The sequence below is a fragment of the Dreissena polymorpha genome, chromosome 10 (assembly GCF_020536995.1).
Source record: "Dreissena polymorpha isolate Duluth1 chromosome 10, UMN_Dpol_1.0, whole genome shotgun sequence".
Lineage (NCBI taxonomy): Eukaryota > Metazoa > Mollusca > Bivalvia > Myida > Dreissenidae > Dreissena > Dreissena polymorpha.
In genome coordinates, this window is record NC_068364.1 from 66,941,756 (window position 1) to 66,960,930 (window position 19,175).

General features: G+C 36.8%; 1 protein-coding gene across 4 annotated transcripts in view; it reads right to left on the minus strand.

Annotated features, from left to right (window-relative positions):
• Positions 1-6,892: 6,892 nt before the first annotated feature.
• Positions 6,893-19,175, minus strand: part of LOC127847271 (catenin beta-like) — a 41,857-nt gene continuing 29,574 nt past the window's right edge. For all 4 annotated transcript variants that reach the window (XM_052379070.1, XM_052379071.1, XM_052379073.1 and 1 more), the window contains exons 9-16: positions 17,785-17,991; positions 16,282-16,397; positions 15,790-15,928; positions 15,085-15,246; positions 14,437-14,587; positions 12,422-12,546; positions 11,799-11,907; positions 6,893-9,367 (exon numbers count right to left, since the gene is read on the minus strand). In XM_052379070.1, the coding sequence (XP_052235030.1) occupies positions 9,156-9,367; positions 11,799-11,907; positions 12,422-12,546; positions 14,437-14,587; positions 15,085-15,246; positions 15,790-15,928; positions 16,282-16,397; positions 17,785-17,991 (1,221 nt within the window). In that variant the 3' untranslated portion in view covers positions 6,893-9,155. The remainder of the gene's footprint in view (positions 9,368-11,798; positions 11,908-12,421; positions 12,547-14,436; positions 14,588-15,084; positions 15,247-15,789; positions 15,929-16,281; positions 16,398-17,784; positions 17,992-19,175) is intronic.

Below are 19,175 nucleotides of genomic sequence, written 5' to 3' on the forward strand. Positions count from 1 at the left end.
GGTGTGTATGTAAGGCGGCTATAAGTGACAAATATCATAAGGTACGGATATGTACGTAAGGCGCCTATAAGTGACAAATATATAATAAGGTACATGTCTGTACGTAAGGCGGCAATACGTGACAAATATCGCAAGGTACAGGTCTGTACGTTAGGCAGCTATAAGTAACGAATATCACAGAGACACTTATGTAAGTAAGGCGGCTATAAATGACGAATATCACAAGGTACAAATCTGTTCTTAAAGGGGCCTTTTCACAGATTTTGGCATTTTTTTAACTTATTCATTAAATGCTTTATATTGATGAATGTAAACATTGGATCGTAAAAGCTCCAGTAAAAAATCAAGAATAAAATTAAAAAAAGGAAAAGAACATTGCCCGGAGCAGGTTTCGAACCAGTGACCCCTGGAGTCCTGCCAGAGTCCTGAAGTAAAAACGCTTTAACCTACTGAGCTATTCCGCCGGGTACACATGCCCAACGTATTTTATACGTTATATAAGCAATCTTCGTAGTTTCACAAAATTTAACGACAAAAACAGAACTCTCCAAATTATTCAATCGTTTCGCGTTGCGACGCTTTATAATTTTTAGGTTTTAAAATCGTCAAAAGATGCATATAATGGCTATATTAGAGCATGGTAAATGTTCAGTATTACTGTTTCCTCACAAATAACATAACCAAAACGAAAATTTGCGAATCTGAAACAACTTTTTTCAATTTTGTCAATTTACCAAAGCGTGAAAAGATCCCTTTAAGTCGGTTATATGTGACGAATAACTAAATTTGCAGGTCTGTACATAAGGCGGTTATATGCGATAACACAAGTTACAGGTCTGTACGTAAGGCGGCTATAAGTGACGAATATCACAAGGTACAAGTCTGTTCTTAAGGCGGTTATATGTGACGAATAGCACAAGTTTCAGGTCTGCACGTAATGCTGCTATAAGTGACAAACATCTCAAGGTAAAGGTTTGTACATGAGGCGGCTATAAGTGACGAATAACACAGAGTGCAGGTCTGTACTTCAGGCGGCTATAAGTGACGAATATCACAAGGTAAAGGTCTGTACTTCAGGCGGCTATAAGTGACGAATATCAAAAGGTATAGATCTGTACGTTAGTCGGCTATAAGTGACAATTATCACACAGACACGTCTGTAAGTAAGGCGGCTATAAGTGACGGATTTCACATTATACACGTTTGTATAATGGGTCACTAGAAGTAGCGTACATCAAAAACAATTTTGTACGCTGGATTTCTAGAAGTGATATATATACGATAAAGTACACGTCTACAAGTTAGACTTCTAGAGTCGACATACCATATTTTCGTAAGGCTCTTATAATATTGTCGTGTAGTTCTTCCATTAATAAATAAATACTCGTCCATTGGAGCTGGCATCGCGTAACCTTCATAAAATTTCTACTCTATCTGTATTTTTGTCCTTACACAAAGTTCAGCAAGCTAGGTGAAAATGCACTTATCAACGTTTTAACGACAAGGGAAACAACCGAGTTTTGTTCATACGAGCTTGAACCAAAAGTTTCTTCTCTTCGAATAATTCATAAGATGTCAGTCACAGTTACAACCATTTAATTACAGTTAAATTTTTAGTTTTAACCTATTTATTGACTTATTGAAACGCTCGCCAGTCCATTTCTTGGGCCTAGAACCTGTACTTGGTGTCTATGGGGGAGATCTAAAGAACGCTCCTTTAGTGGGGATCGAACCCGTGACCTACCCGATCGCTAGGCAGACACCATGTCAAATACGCCACGGCGACCTGAACTCTTGTCTTAACTCATCTTAGATTACGGGTCACCTGAGTTTACGGGACTATTTGTTGACGAATTCACCGGGAGATCTTGTTTTTGATCCCACTTGACTTGGACTTGATAATGTAAACAGCAACATTCTGACCAAGTTTAATCAAGAACGAGTCATAATGTGATTTCTAGAATCGTAACACGTTTTTTATTTAACCTCGTGGTCTCGTTTATGGACCCACCTGACATAGACAATGCATTCTGACAAAGTTCTATCAACATAGCTATCTCCACGCAGAGTTGTCGTTCCTTGCTCCCACATACAATCTGCCATCACAAGAAAATCCTACCAGATTTGGTTGGATTTTACTTTATTGGTAGGTACAGAATCATACACAAAAGAATGGCAACAAAAAACTGTGTTTTTTTAAGAATTTGACAGATTCTCTCTTATCGTCATTTGTAAAAACAATGAAAAAACGTTTGAGCATATTTTCTTAAAGTCGGATTTTTAACTACATGTGTATTTGCAAAATCCTTTCCTAAAGCTTTAGTTTCAATTTTGAAACACATGTTTTTCTTCTTGTTCATATGGAAAATATTGAAGCAATCGACAATGCATTTATTTTTGCCAAGTATTTTCTGTATATATGCCAACTGTCTGCATCACAACCGACCTTCGAAAATGAAAGACGCCTACGAAAAAGTTTTAAACACAATATGACAGTCCAAAAGATATGGCAATACATTGTACACGAAAAACTTGCTTGTAACGATATCTTATATTCAATTATCTAACAAAATCTTGTATTTTACTGCATCTACGTCATAATATTAAGATTATGCTCCTATGATTTTTTTATATTCTGTACACGATTTTTATGCCCCGGTAGGGTGGCATATAGCAGTTGAACTGTCCGTCAGTATGTCAGTATGTGTGTATGTCAGCCTGTCCGTCCGTCCGCAAAAAAAACTTTAACGTTGGCTATAGCTTTTGCATTATTGAAGATAGAAACTTGATATTTGGCATGCATGTGTATCTCACGAAGCTGCACATTTTGAGTGGTGGAAGTTCAAGGTCAAGGTCATCCTTCAAGGTCAAACAAAACAAATTCAAAGCGGCGTGCTCATGAAGCTGCACATTTTGAGTGGTGAAAGTTCAAGGTCAATTTCATCCTTCAAGGTCAAAGGTAAAAAAAAATATATAAAAATTTCAAAGCGCCGTTCTCATGAAGCTGCGCATTTTGAGTGGTGGAAGTTCAAGGTCAATGTCATCCATCAAGGTCAAAGGTCAAAGAAATATTTTATTTCAAAGCGGCGCAATAGGGGGCATTGTGTTTCTGATGAACACATCTCTTGTTCATACTTAAACCACTGCTGTTAATTACGGGCGTCACCTCTTTTTGAGTTACATTAACCCATTTATGCCTAGTGGACTCTCCCATCCTTCTAAGTTGGATCAATGTATTTCCAAAATGTTGGAAGTCTAGTAAACTTATTTCTATATTTAGAATATTTCTTACAGATATTCATTTAAGCAAACAGCGTAGACCCAGATGAGACGCCGCATCATGCGGCGTCTCATCTGGGTCTTCGCTGTTTGCCATGGCCTTTTTTCTAGACGCTAGGCATAAATGGGTTAATAAATGAGCCAATGCTACTTCCGAGATGGCGTTAAGGACAGATCGAATGTTTTGAACATTCGCGGATCATTCTAGAGTGAGTAGGTTTGATATTTGTTTTTAACATATTTCGCATTATTTTAAAAGTTGGGCAATATAGTTCGATTCAGCAAAGATTAATTTATCCACAAAAGCACATTAAACCCCCCCCCCCTCCATAAGAAGCAAACTGAAAATGGCTTTTGCAACCAGGATATAACCAGAACAGCCTTTCAGTAACTTGCAGTCTGTTTAGGTTTTATGCTGTTTGCTGCTCACCGGTAACTAGGGGTTGGAAATGAGGCCTTTACAACTTGAATCGAGTTAGAAAGTATTTAATTAAATGTAACTTTCTAAAGAACTACATATGCGTCAAAATACGTATATAAGTGGTAAAGGGTTAACAGGCCCTTTGGAAACGCGAGGACTTTTGTTTTAGCGTGGTTAATTTTTAAGAGCAAATGATGTTTTTTTTTGCTTGTGTGACGAGCACATTTTTTTTCCAAATAAAATCGCCATTTACATTCAACGATTCCTTTGAACATGAACAACGTGTGACATGCGCAAAAACTTTGGCTTCGTGCCGGTTTAATAGATGATTTTACTTTTCTTTCAAAAGAGGTGGAGCCAATGCCAAGGAGGTGGAGCTAAGAACAGTAGGAGTTGATTATGTACATTTCCATCTATTTTAAAGTTACACATTTGATGTAACCGTTTCTACGTATTATGTTTGCAGGACTTATAGTTCACTATTTAAATTGTCTAATCTATCAGCAAATTAGAGGCTCGTACGTTTTAACATTCACTTAATCAGAACATGTAGTTTTCTAACAATGCCCTGTGTGATTTAAACGTCAGTCTTTGTAAAAAATAATAATGTTGAGTCACTGAAGGCGTTTCAGTGAATTGTCGTTTGCATCTGTTCGTTATCTTTTATTTATCCGCTAGCATGTTGTAACTGTATTAATGGTGCAAAACTTATCATTTAACGCAGAAATAACATATTTTAATTATGTGGTGAATTATCTTCCTGCATTAACAAAATGGTTGTAGGTTAACTATTTTGAAAATATTGACAATTGAGTTTTACGATATATTGAGGATTACATATTTTTGGTAAATATCGTTTACACTCTTTTAATCAGGTAGACTTCTTGAGTTGGTTACTTACATATTAAAATATTTAATTCTTTTTTTGTTTAATGTGTATATGTTCTGTCAGATTTTGGTGTACATATTTACGTTGATATACGTAGCAAAAACAAGAAACATTTCTATAAAGTGTAAGTCGTGGTGTGTTGATTTTGTCATACGACTGTTGATTCATATATCGTGCATGGACGCCACCTCGTGACCCTAGCGCCACCTCCTTGACATTTGCTCCACCTCATTGGCATTGGCCCCACCTCTTTTACATTAGAAGCAAATGCGTTTGTGCATGCAGCACCTTGTACCTGTTGAACGCAATGGTCATAAAGTTTCCAAATGGTTTGTGATGCCATGTTTCTGTACATTTGTGGATGATTTAATCTTCAATGAATCGCACTACATTGCCCATTTTTTTAAGTAATGCGAAATATGTTGAAACAAGAGATGTGTTCGTCAGAAACACAATGCCCCCTATTGCGCCGCTTTGAAATAAAATTTCAATATATCATTTGGCAGGTTTAGAAATTATCTCCCTTTTATAGCTTATTACTTCCCTTTGATTGTATTTTTTTACTTTTGACCTTGAAGGATGACATTGACCTTTAAAAAAAATTGCTTTTTATTATATCCTTTAAAAAAAATATTACTTGCCTTGTGAAATTGATCTGTACCTGCCAAATGATATAAAAGTGAAATTATCTCCCTTTAAAGCTTGTAACTTCCCTTGGATTTTGGATTTTGTTTTGAGATACACATGCATGCCAAATATCAAGTTGCTATCTTAAGTATTGCAAAAGTTATGGTCAGTGTTAAAGTTTTCAAACGGACACACAGACAGACAGACGGACTGACAGTTCAACTGCTATATGCCACCCTACCGGGCGCATAAAAAAATCAAACCTACTCATTCTGTAGAATTATCCGCGAGTTTTCAAAACATCCTTAGTGCCTCCTCGGAAACCTGTCGATGTATATTACGAAGACTATTGCTACCTTTTATCACAATTGATTTCTTGGACCTAAGTAAATCTCTACACTATTCTTAAATATGCACATGTCCCATGCTAAAAACATCATATGCACAGCACAAACATAGACGGTTTTCCTTATCACTTGTTTATTAAATACAATGTTCCTTGTGCATGTACGTATTATCTTTCTTCAGACCATTCTTTACGAACAAAATAATATATTTGTATTCACTTCTTTTCGTATTTTAAGTCTAATAGACATGAACTAATAGTTATAAGTTACGCTATACGTGCCTTGCTTGTGGACGTTGTATTGTTTATGTATTGAGATATTTAATAAAACTTAATGCAACTGAAAATTCACAGATGATTTTTTCTCTTCATCTTTTATTTATTTCGCGGAATAGGTCATATCTACTAGTATACATGTGGGCAGAATCGTAAGAAAACGTGTTTTTATTGCGGATATCACTGAAAATCCGGTTGAAATCGGTTGAAAACAAACAATGGAGATTTTTATTTTGGGGTCGAGAACGGTATAGTACGAAAACGACCTATAACTATTCATGATTCGACGTTAATTCAAACCTAAACAAACAAAAGTGCGGATACGGGCGAATTTAGCGGAGAAAAGGTAAGAACAAATGCAAATACACCCGTTGCAGACGGAAACCGAGTTGCAACGCGACGTTTTTGCTAAATCTATGCATTTATCTTCCATATGCTATTAAAGTTAAGCGAAAACTCAATATAAATATAATTTGCATAATTCGCGACGCTCTAATGATGTTTGCCTATTGCATGTATTTATAATCATTTACATATTATTGTATCGATTCAAAACAGAGAATGTTCAGGTTTTCGATTTCAACCGCGAAAAAAATATATTTTAATGAATTTATGTAGTTTATTTCTCGCTACACGATTTATATGCTAAACAACTATCTATTCCGCGAACTGTCACTTTAAACTGTGAACAACAGGAAGAAACAATCGATGTGTTTGTCAGAAACACAATGCCCCCTATTGCGCCGCTTTAAAATAAAATTTCAATATATCATTTGGCAGGTTTAGAAATTATCTCCCTTAAAAGCTTATTACTTACCTTGGATTGTATTTTTTGACTTTTGACCTTGAAGGATGACCTTGACCTTTCACCACTCAAAATGTGCAGCTTCATGAGATACACATGCATGCCAAATATTAAGTTGCTATCTTCAATATTGCAAAAGCTATTGCCAATGTTAAAAGTTTTCGGACGGGCACACAGACAGACAAACGGACTGACAGTTCAACTGCTATATGTCACCCTACCGGGGGCATAAAAATAACGAAGTCTCTATTGATAAAAGCCATCTTTTATTAAGAAATATTTTTATTTTAAGTACATCATTTCTCCTAAACACTTCATTGTATGAGATACAAAGATGGTTTAAATGACAACATTTAATCTACAAGTATACATTATACAATATTTACACAAAGGTTTAAAAAATGAGAAGTTTTTTTAATGAAAAGATTGTTGAATTTTGCCAACTGCTGTTGTATTCCTTGTTTTATTAAAAATGAACTGTAAATACGAATGATTACATAATGTGGTGTACCCAAATGAAATTTGATAAAAAATATGTGTTAAAAGATAAAATGCATTGTGGTTTGATTTATGCTAAGAACTGTTTTAAACATAATTCTTAAAAAATCTTCAACTAGAAAGAGTTAAAATCCTGTCATATATATATATATGACAAAACCTGGACCAAACTCATCAGCTAAACTTTCCTACAAAAATTAAACCATGAATAAAAATAAACTTGAATGAAATCGTATGTGGCCCAGGATTGTACAAAATAACATGAAAACAAAATTAAAAATATTTACATCTTTTGTTCGTGTATTTTCATACCTCAGAGGCTCTTAAATTCAAAGTGGCCAATTAACAGTGAACATCCAAGTTAATCAAAACTGCTACTTGTAAGTTATTAAATTATTAATGTGTGTATCCTGCGAACATTTATGGAAAGCTGTTCATTTTTGTGATCCCCAAGATATTGAAATCTTCAGGGAGATATTCAACGGAAGAACACAAAAATGTGTCTGTATGAAATGTATATTCTTTCATTGTAAATGAATATATCATATCACACACAACCCACTGCCCCTTAAATGCTGCCACTATAAGTAGTTTTGGTTTTTAATTCTAAATGTTTGCCCATTTTTTGTATACACGTCCTTAAAAAACAACATTATTTTAAATATTTTAAATTGGACTGTTAAAGCTGTTAATATGCCACTTTTGAGACAATATAAATGCACCAGCAATAGAAATCTGTACAAAAATACACGTTTCACATTTGCTCCCAACGACATGATAAAATCTATGTACAAAATGACATTTGAGAGATTGTAAAGAAGACTAAATCTCTAGTGACGTCAGCCACGTGTTTGAAACTTGATGAAGGCAACCAAAATTTCTGACAACCTTTTGAATATTTGAACACATAACACTTGTATCTATTAATAAATTACTAAGCTTTGTTTTGATGCAACTTAAGTATTTTTCATTTTATAAATCTATCCTAAAAAAAAACAAGGCTGTGTTTGGGTGCACTTTTTTTATGAACATTTAAGAAATTTATGAAAACAGGCGGTAAAGAAAAGAATAAATTTCAAAATTTTAATGGTCATGGTTTATTATCAAAATTTATTAAACTAAAATCAGCTCTTTTAATATGAACTTATAAATTACTGCCAACAAAAAGTCGAAGAGAGAAACAGAAGTAAGTACCAGTAGAAAAATTGTTTGTATGAAATTATCAAAAAAGGAATATGTACAACACAATTCCTGTTCTTACAGCCAAACAAAACTAGTCTAAAATCTACTACATAATTTAAAACACTGAAAAAAATACAATATGTCAACTCTAATTGAAAACATTTTAATCATAGCATCAAGCTAGAAATTCTGTATACACAATGTCCACATATTTCAAGAAAAAAAATACATGAAGCCCATAAAATAGCTTAAATATTTACATAAAGTTATAAAACAGATACTATGTGCTTTTTAATAAACATCATGTGACAAATTGTGTGTTTGCTTAAAAAGTCTAAAAACATGTCCGACACCATTCCTTCAGCGGCCAACAGCCACTAAACTCCATAAGAATTTTTTTCACAGACAAAAACAACTGTCACCTTCCAGTTTAATCTTGAAAAAAGATAGAAGTCAGAGGACATAAATAAGTTTTAATAACAAGGATTAAGTTCTTAAATTATTGCAGGATCCAGATTTTATTTTTTATATTTTAATTATTGCCACAACAATAGCAACAAAAATGTTGTAAAACTAAAAAATACATATACCAGTCAAAGACTTGCAAAAATAATATTTTTCATTTTGATATCATTTACCAAAAAAAAAGTCCATTGGAGTTTTGTAAATGCTGACCCATTAAGAGTGAGTGGGAGAGATCAAGTCTTCACAACGATTTTCCACTCTGACAGAAAGCGACAACAACCCACGTCTCTACAAATCCTTAAACCACTGCTGCCACAGAGTCTCTACAGATCTACTGCCATCCGGGCAAGGGCGAGGAGCCAGTTGTCTACAGATCCGTATCGAACCACTGCTGTCCAGGCATGGGCCCCGAGTTGTCTCCCCCCTGCTGGGGGTGGGGCATGCCGTGGGGCCCAGGGCCCATGCTAGGGAAGCTGAGGTCGCCGCTGGGGCCGATGTTGAGGTCGTCCATGTACTGGTTACCCTGGCTACCAAGGTCAAGGCCCTGCATGGAGTTGATTGGCAGCTGGTCATCAAAACCTGGGAAAAAATTAATATAAATGTGCGACAATGTTTCACAGCTTGTACATTAAATTTGATAATCTACTAAAAGCCAACAAATATCCTCTTTATTTTCTATACAGCTTTTGTATCTTCAGTCATATTGGACTTGGATAAATTGAACATCGCTACCTTAAATGGCAAACTAGAGCTTTTAATTGAGAAATTAAACCCAGGTAGAACAAGATGTGTTTGTGAAACACAATGTCCCCCTATATGACATTTGACCTTGAAGGATGACCTTGACCCTTCACCACTCAAAAATGTGCAGCTCCATGAAATACACATGCATTTCAAATATCAAATTGCTAGCTTCAATATTGCAGAAGTGACATTACATGAGCAATTTTGACCCATATATTTGACCTTGAAGGATGACCTTGACCTTTTACCACTCAAAATGTGCAGCTCCATGAGATACACATGCATGCCAAATATTAAGTTGCTATCTTCAATATTGCAAAAGTATTCATAAAATAAGCGATTTGGGCCACATTAGTTGACCTGTGACCTTGAAGGATGACCTTGACCTTTCAAAATGTGCAGCTCCATGAGATACACATGCATGCCAAATATCAAGTTGCTATCTTCAATATTGCAAAAGTATTCATAAAATAAGCGATTTGGGCCACATATATTTGACCTCTGACCTTGAAGGATGACCTTGACCTTTCACCACTCAAAATGTGCAGCTCCATGAGATACACATGCATGCCAAATATCAAGTTGCTATCTTCAATATTGCAAAAGTATTCATAAAATAAGCGATTTGGGCCACATATATTTGACCTCTGACCTTGAAGGATGACCTTGACCTTTCACCACTCAAAATGTGCAGCTCCATGAGATACACATGCATGCCAAATATCAAGTTGCTATCTTCAATATTGCAAAAGTATTCATAAAATGAGCGATTTTGGCCACATATATTTGACCTCTGACCTTGAAGGATGACCTTGACCTTTCACCACTCAAAATGTGCAGCTCCATGAGATACACATGCATGCCAAATATCAAGTTGCTATATTCAATATAGCAAAAGTTATTGCAAAATGTTAAAGTTGGCGCAATCAGACCAACCAACCAACCAACAGACCAACCAACCAACAGACAGGGCAAAAACAATATGTCCCCCACTACTATAGTGGGGGACATAAAAATCCCTGGTGACAATGGGGATCAAAGACTCTCTGTTCAAGATAGACCATTTGCCTCTAAACAAGAGATGTGTTCGTCAGAAACATAATGCCACCTATTGCGCCGCTTTGAAATAATAATTTTTTTACCTTTGACCTTAAAGGATGACCTTGACCTTGAACTTCCACCACTCAAAATGTGCAACTTCATGAGAACGCTGCTTTGAAATTTAAAAAAAAATTTGACCTTTGACCTTGAAGGATGACCTTGACCTTGCACTTCCACCACTCAAAATGTGCAGCTTAATGAGAACGCTGCTTTGAAATTCTTGTATTTTTTTTTTTTACCTTTGACCTTGGAAGGATGACCTTCCACCACTCAAAATGTGCAGCTTTTTGAGGTACACATGCATGCCAAATATCAAGTTTCTATCTTCAATAATGCAAAAGTAATGGCCAACGTTACTGACATACACACATACTGACTGACGGACAGTTCAACTGCTATATGCCACCCTACCGGGGGCATAATAAACCTACCTTATACAGAAATGCAGTGTTAAGTATTAAACTTCACCCTAATTCATTTGAGCTTTGCTCTGTGAAAAGGGGTTTAATGCATGTGCATAAAGTGCTTCGTTCCAGATGTGAAGTCAACACAGGCTAATCGGTGAAATTACTTTTTCCTCCAAAACTGGATTTTCGCTAATCAGAAACATTCTTTAAACAAATAATATCATAAAAGCAGTTATGGTCGTCCCTGATTAGCTTGTGAGGATTGCACAGGCTAATCTGGGAAGACACTTAACGCAGATGCATTAAACCCCATTTTCACATGGCGAGGCTCATTTCTAACAAACAATTGCAAATAAAGTTTAATATTTATAACTAACAAGAGCACCGCATAACAGGTGCCACGCTTGGCTACGGTTGCAGTTTTGAATAAATTAAAACTTGTCAGAATTATTTTATTGTTTATTTTGTTTAGAGGTCACAGTGACCTTGACCTTTGACCTAGTGACCCCAAAATGGGTGTGGCATGTAGAACTCATCAAGGTGCATCTACATATAAAGTTTCAAAGTTGTAGGTGGAAGCACTTTGATTTTAGAGCCAATGTTAAGGTTTTAGCACGACGCGGACGGCGGACATCAGACGACGAGTTGGCTATGACAATACCTCGGGTTTTCTCAAAAAACAGAGCTAACAATAATAATAAATATAAATATTTTTTTTAAATAAAATAATAGTTATAAATCCAATAAGTATGACTGACCCCTGCTCATGTCATGCTGGGAGCCCCCATGTGACCCCTGGTACATCTGCTGCTCACTGGGTCGGCTGAACTCGTCCTGACCAAACCCAACGTCATCGAAACCGGGCGGCTGAAAATGAACATTTGGAAATCGAATAAAATTGGCTTTACTTAGGCTGAACTTGTACTCTCCAAATCCTGTCAAGCAAAACTAGAGCTTTGTCACAGACTTGACATATAGCTCCACATGCTTCATAAACACAGAATATTTTGAATGCTGCCTTCACAAAACAAGAGAAGCTGATTTATAGTGATTTTTAATAATTACTATGCCATTATCATTTATGGCCATTTTGACCTTTGAACTCTTGAATTCTTCTCCATGACACGCCATCCAATGACTGTGAACAAAATTACTGCAAGTCAGAAATGTTTTAACTTCTTGTTACATCCTATGTCAGGAAAAATTACCATGACAACTGAATACTGTTCAAGCTATACTCAGTATTTGACCAAGCTTATAATTCAACAGTAACTATTTCTATACATCTACGTAAAAAAATTAAGCTCTCTAAAAATGTTTTTCAATTTCATCAGCTTTTTAATATTTTATTTAAATCCTAAAAAAAATAATCTGCCCCTACCTCAGCCCATGGCATGTTCTGATCCCCTCGGAAGAGGGAGCTGGTGAGCTCGACAGAGAGACGCTTCTTGTAGTCCTGTGGCTTGTCTTCTGACATCCTGAACAACACTGCAGCAGCGTATGTTGCTGAAAATATCAGGCAAACCATTGAACAACACAGCAGCAGCGTATGTGGCAGAAATATAAGGCAAACCAATTCCTATATAATTCCATGTTATAGAGAGGATCCATAAATATATGTCTGACAAATAATATTGATTTCACAGCAGAAACATGGATTTTACACTTTGAAACACATCATATAATAGCATCACCAAAATGCAAAACGCTATTTGTACACTCCAATTGCAAGGTTTTAACCTATTGAAACCCACCCCATTCACTCAGTAAAACAAGAGATGTGTTTGTCAGAAACACAATGCCCCCTAGTGTGCTGCTTTGACCTTTTTTTACCTTTGACCTTGAAGGATGACCTTGACCTTTCACCACTAAAATTGTGCAGCTCCATGAGATACACATGTATGCCAGATATCAAGTTGCTATGTTCAATATTTCAAAAGTTATCGCGAAACTTTAACCAAGGTTAAAGTTTTAGGACAGAATGACAGACAGACAGGCCAAAAACAATATACCCCCGATCATTCGATCTGGGGGCATAAAAATATGCCCTGACAAAAAAAAAAGCAAATACTTTACAAGCTACCCTATTCTAGAAATTCTAGATTCCCTTACCAGTGTTTTTTTTCCCAAATGAGGACATGGAAGGTTTTTAAAAAAATAATTAAAATATATTTTTAATTGATCTCCCATCACGTTCTAGAAGTAGAACCCTAATACATTATATAAATATTACATGGCTGACAGGGTGACAGTAAATTTGTCAACTTGAGGAAATACTGTCAACCGAGGCGAAGCCAAGGTTGACAGTATTTTTCCGAAAGTTGACAAATTTACTGTCACCCTGTCAGACATGTAATATTTATTTTATTATACCGAATAAACTATTCAAACATGAACAATTTATATGAACAATTTTAATATTCAATAATTGAATTTAATTTCAGCAATGAACAACCATTAATATGTTGAGTGGTTCAGATTTACGGGCAGAGCAAAATGAACTTCGCTTTATTCGGCACCGACCTAGTAATCAATTTATCCCATCAATTTTCTTAGTCGTCAATTATTTCTTTGAAAATATATTACAGAACCAGCTTTCCGTATTTTATTTTCATCACTTGATTACGCAATTTATGACGTACTTGTGTGACGTCATTTCGGTGACGAAACATTTTGGGACAACAATATGGATGTGGTGGTTTTTTTAACAGTAAAATATTTGTTTAAAGCATCGAACAAATCCAAAACGTATTTCGGATTGTGTGTTTGTCATGCATAACACCTTAACAACAGACACTGGAAGTGTATATCGTTGTAACTTTATTGTTATTAGCATTGGATTAAAGTTGCCTTTGAGGTAAGCGTGTCGTTTATACTAAATTGATTTTCTTTTTGACTCCTGTCAAAGCTTAAATAATGGCATTAATCTATTCTATCGCACAGTTTCAGCTGCAATCGATATTTTAATTATCCAAATACAACGGACACGCAAAACTGCGTACTGCGCATGCGCGAATGGGACAGTATAATTTTCGAACATTCCGCACGTGATTGCTAAGGCAGCGGGATACAGTATATTTTTGTCAGTAAATTTTTTCCCGCTGGTGGCACGTGATTGCTATGGCAGCGGGATACATTATATTTTGGACAGTAAATTTATTCCCGCTGGGTCTGACAGTCTTTCTATGTCACGATGGCCTATGGGAGTTTAGCATTGTAAATAAAAGTGAGGTATAATAAACAAAAATATCATATTGTAAAAACTCTCATTCACAATTTTAAGCTTTGTTTTTAGGAATAAAACAACAGCACTATTGTTTTTATTTTAGTCAAAACTACACAATTTTTCCCAATTCAAAGTTATCCTGCCCAAAGTGGTGGAAACCCGCTGCTTACCAACTCCCTCGTTCCTTGAGTGGAGCAGCTCAGTGAGCGGTGCGGTGGCGCCCTCCTGCTCTATCAGTTCAGCGCCCTCCTTGTCGGATGCCAGCTCACACAGAACGCCTGCAGCAACACGCTGGATGTTCTCAACAGGTGAGTACAGGAGCTGAAATCAAATATAAAGTATTAAATAGCGGTCGTGGTCTCGTGCATTATGGTCAAGTGTTGTCACTTCTATAAAATTAACGAATGAGCTGAAATTTGTGAAAATGGGTTTTAAAGCATTTACGTAAAGCAGTCAGCAAGGGCGAATCTGAAATGACACTTAACACACATGTGCAGGAATTAAAATTTCTTTAAAAACAGAAGAATAATATATCTCTCACCTAGTATCTGGCCTGTTTAATTCACCACAGATGATCTATTGTTTGTTATTTACAAAGGTTCATTAAACCAAATACCAGGGGTGTGCTTTTAGTTCCACCTCAGGGAAAAATGATCTACCACCCCCTCCCCTTTTTCAGTGTTTAATTTAACTCTTCATTTCTTCATTGATTCATTAAAGTTAAAAGCGATTAGTAACATTAGTTTGACCTTAAAATGGAGAAAATCATCTGAAAGGGAAGAAATCACGCCCCTGTAATACTGAGCATGACCACGTACCTGTACAAACAAGGGTATGCAGTTGAGGCTCCTGATGACTGCGCGGTTGTGTGCCTCGCGCGCGAGGATGTGCAGGGCGCCGACAGTTCCCTCTACTATCTCCTCCATTCGGACACCGTCCACGTAGCCTGAACCCTGGCCGTTTGAACTGATTGAGGCACGCTAAAATAGGTACAGTAATAAATGTATGCATTTTTTTTATGTTGGCAGTTTTTTCAGGCACGCTGAAATAGGGGTTGGTACAGAAATACATGAATCAAGACTGGGGAGATTTCGGACAACCCAATTTTTATGTAGTTTTCTAAATATTATTAGAATGTGAACACATTAAAATAAAGACTAGTAAGGTTTTGGACAAAAAAAAATGTTATGTTGTTTTTGTGTGAATGAATGAATTAGAATGAAATTGTTAACAAATTAAAAATTTATGTCATGTTTAAATGCAATATTAATGGAACTGGTGGTGCTTATCAACTGATCGAGTCTGTAGTATAAAATAAACAGTTTTTAACGTCATTAGACGGCCAATGCAAGTCCCAGTGACAAAAATTGACGCCCAAACTTTTTAACATTATCTCGGTAAGAAAAAAAGTATTTGAGTGATTAAGAAACAGAAACCGGGATACCGTTTAATATATTTACATATCTTAAAATCTAATTCCTGGATTAATTTCATACTTTAAACAAGCTGGTAAGTAAGCCTACCCTCTGTGTATCCTGGTGTGCCCTGATCATAAGCTGCACGATCCTGGGCAGTGCGCCGTGCTCCCTCAGGGGGGCATGGTTGGCTGTGCACAGCGCCAGGTTGCGGATCAGACCCACAACCGCCTTGATGAGTGGCCACCTGCAAGGATATTGTGTTAGCTTTATATTTTATAGCCTGTGTCTTTTGGATTGGGAAAAATAGCGTTATAAACCAGGAAAGTTGGAAAAGAATAACCATACTTAATATATAAATAAGTGTTCAAATTATTTATTATTGCATACTTAACTGGATTTTTTAAATAATAATTTCTAAGCGCTACTGACTTTATGGCTGTATAATTTACTTAATAAACCAATATTGAATTGATTGGAAAAGTTTGGCTTTTTAGGGGGGAGGGGGGATTTTTATCCAATTTTGCGGGAAGAGGTTACTTTTTGCAATTGGGATACAGCCTGTAAGAGAATGTAACTTATACAGAAAGAGTCACTGACCTGCTGGGTGGGTGAAGAAGTTTCACAAGCACAGGCAGGCCATAGTGGAGTCGTACTGCATTCTGGGCCATCTCCGCGTCATGGTGGCGCGAGGTCAGGTGACGTAAGGCACATACCTGGAAAATATTAATGTGATAAGACGTATTCTTTACATACGATATTCTTGTCAGGTGGCGCAAGAAACAAATATTCTGGTTCTCAAGCAATACTTATGCGAAAAGACAACACAATAAAACAAGGTTTTTCGGCACTGAAGGTTGTTTTTTATGCATGTTCCCTCCAAAGCAAGGTCTGCATGAAAGCTTCCAACACATAGCGCAATACTCCCATCATCCACAACTTAGTTATTAAGCTTTTATGCCCCCGAAGGTGGGCATATAGTGATCACCTTGTCCGTCTGTCTGTCTGTCCATCACACTTTTTCGTTTAGGTTTCGAAAAATGCTCATAACTTCTATGTCACTTCAGATGTAACCTTCATATTAAGTATGCATGTGTATATGGACAAGGCCTTTCCATACGCACACAAATTTTGACCCCTTTGACCTTGAAATTAGGGTCCGCGTTAAGGTTTCAAAATCTGCGTTTAGGTATCGAAAAAGCGTTTTTGGGGGGCATATGTCTTCCAATGGAGACAGCTCTTGTTGTTTTTTTGGTAACAGTGACCTTGACCTTGATCCAACTGGTCCCAAATGCAGTGCCTAGCAAGGTCTGCATGTAAACTTCATGTTTAGAAAGGTTTCTTTACAGTCAGGGCTATTTTTATACAAGGAACATACTTAGGACAAGGTCACCATAGGGTAATTGACAGGGTGCAACACCATGTGACTGCAAGGTTGCAGATTCTTACTTCACTGGGAAATCTTTCTCATGATCTTTCGTTTGACACTGAGTCTTCGTAACGTATACAGTATGGTGTACGCCTTGAGACAGTAACTCAATGCGGGAGCGTTCTTGCTATCTTCCCCCAAAGACACCAAGTACTGGTTCTATCCAGGAATTAGAGTTCATGAGTGTTTCAATAAGCCTTAGGCTTTAGATGGCCTGTACTCACAGCCGGATGGCCATGATTGCCATTTGAGCCCCCTTAAAGACTTGCTTTCTCAATAAAATATTTGTTCCTGGCTGAAATTAGTACAATAAGCACCCCCTAAATAACACACAACAAGCAAATTCGTTGCATTGATATCCCCCGCAAATATGCTTCTGGACACAAGAGTGTTATATTTGACACTCGGCTAAAAAAGCATTTTGTTAAGATACAAAGGGCCATAACTCTGTTATTAACAGATGGTGTACAATGCCATTTGGCGTGCATCATCCTCTTATCCATATATATATATATATATACTCATACCAAGTTTCAATGAAATCGGCCAAAGTACTTCCAAGATATGGCTCCGGACACAAAAGTGCCGGGCGGACGGAAAGACAGACAACGCCAAAACAATATCCCTCCGCCTATGGCAGGGGATAATAAAGAAACCAGCAAGAAGATACTCACAGCAGGTTCAGTGATGTCCTCCCGGTCCCCAGCCTGCAGGATGGTGCGCACGAGGGCCTCAATACCTCCCACCTGGCACACGATCATCTTGTTTCGCATGTTGTTGCAGGTGAGATTGGAGAGGATGCCCGCTGCGCAGGTCACCACGTTGATGTCGTTGGACGAAAGGAGCTGCACCAGCATCTGTAGCAGGGTCTCAATGCTGTCCTGTAGTTGGGGAAAAGAGAAAATGTGTAAACTGTAAAAATGAATGAGAATAACTGCATTCTTTCTCAAAGAGAATTAAATTCTTTCCTTAGGAATGTTGAATTAAATTTCAGTAAGCGCCAAAAACCTGTTTTCGAGTTTAGTCTAACAAACTACAACCCATGAAGAATTTTATAGTAAGAATTATAGCTACAAAGGGCAAAATACAAATTTCAACATTTCTAATCAATACGTACAAATTAATTAATAATTACTTAATTTATGTGCAAGACTTTCCAATGAATGTATTATTTCGCAAAAAAATAGAGCAAAATTGCACTTTTAAATGACAAAACAAATCATCACTAATCTAAACAAATTTCCATACAGCAATGAACAAGAGCAGGGATAATCCAAGAGATCATACAGAAACAAGTGCTTACACATTTGGTAGCAGCATCAGACAAGTTCCAAGAGATCATACAGAAACAAGGGCTTACACATTTGGTAGCAGCATCAGACAAGTTCCAAGAGATCATAAAGAAACAAGAGCTTACACATTTGGTAGCAGCATCAGACAAGTTCCAAGAGATCATAAAGAAACAAGGGCTTACACATTTGGTAGCAGCATCAGACAAGTTCCAAGAGATCATAAAGAAACAAGAGCTTACACATTTGGTAGCAGCATCAGACAAGTTCCAAGAGATCATAAAGAAACAAGGGCTTACACATTTGGTAGCAGCATCAGACAAGTTCCAAGAGATCATACAGAAACAAGGGCTTACACATTTGGTAGCAGCATCAGACAAGTTCCAAGAGATCATAAAGAAACAAGAGCTTACACATTTGGTAGCAGCATCAGACAAGTTCCAAGAGATCATAAAGAAACAAGAGCTTACACATTTGGTAGCAGCATCAGACAATTTCCAAGAGATCATAAAGAAACAAGAGCTTACACATTTGGTAGCAGCATCAGACAAATTCCAAGAGATCATAAAGAAACAAGGGCTTACACATTTGGTAGCAGCATCAGACAAGTTCCAAGAGATCATAAAGAAACAAGAGCTAACACATTTGGTAGCAGCATCAGACAAGTTCCAAGAGATCATAAAGAAACAAGAGCTTACACATTTGGTAGCAGCATCAGACAAGTTCCAAGAGATCATAAAGAAACAAGAGCTTACACATTTGGTAGCAGCATCAGA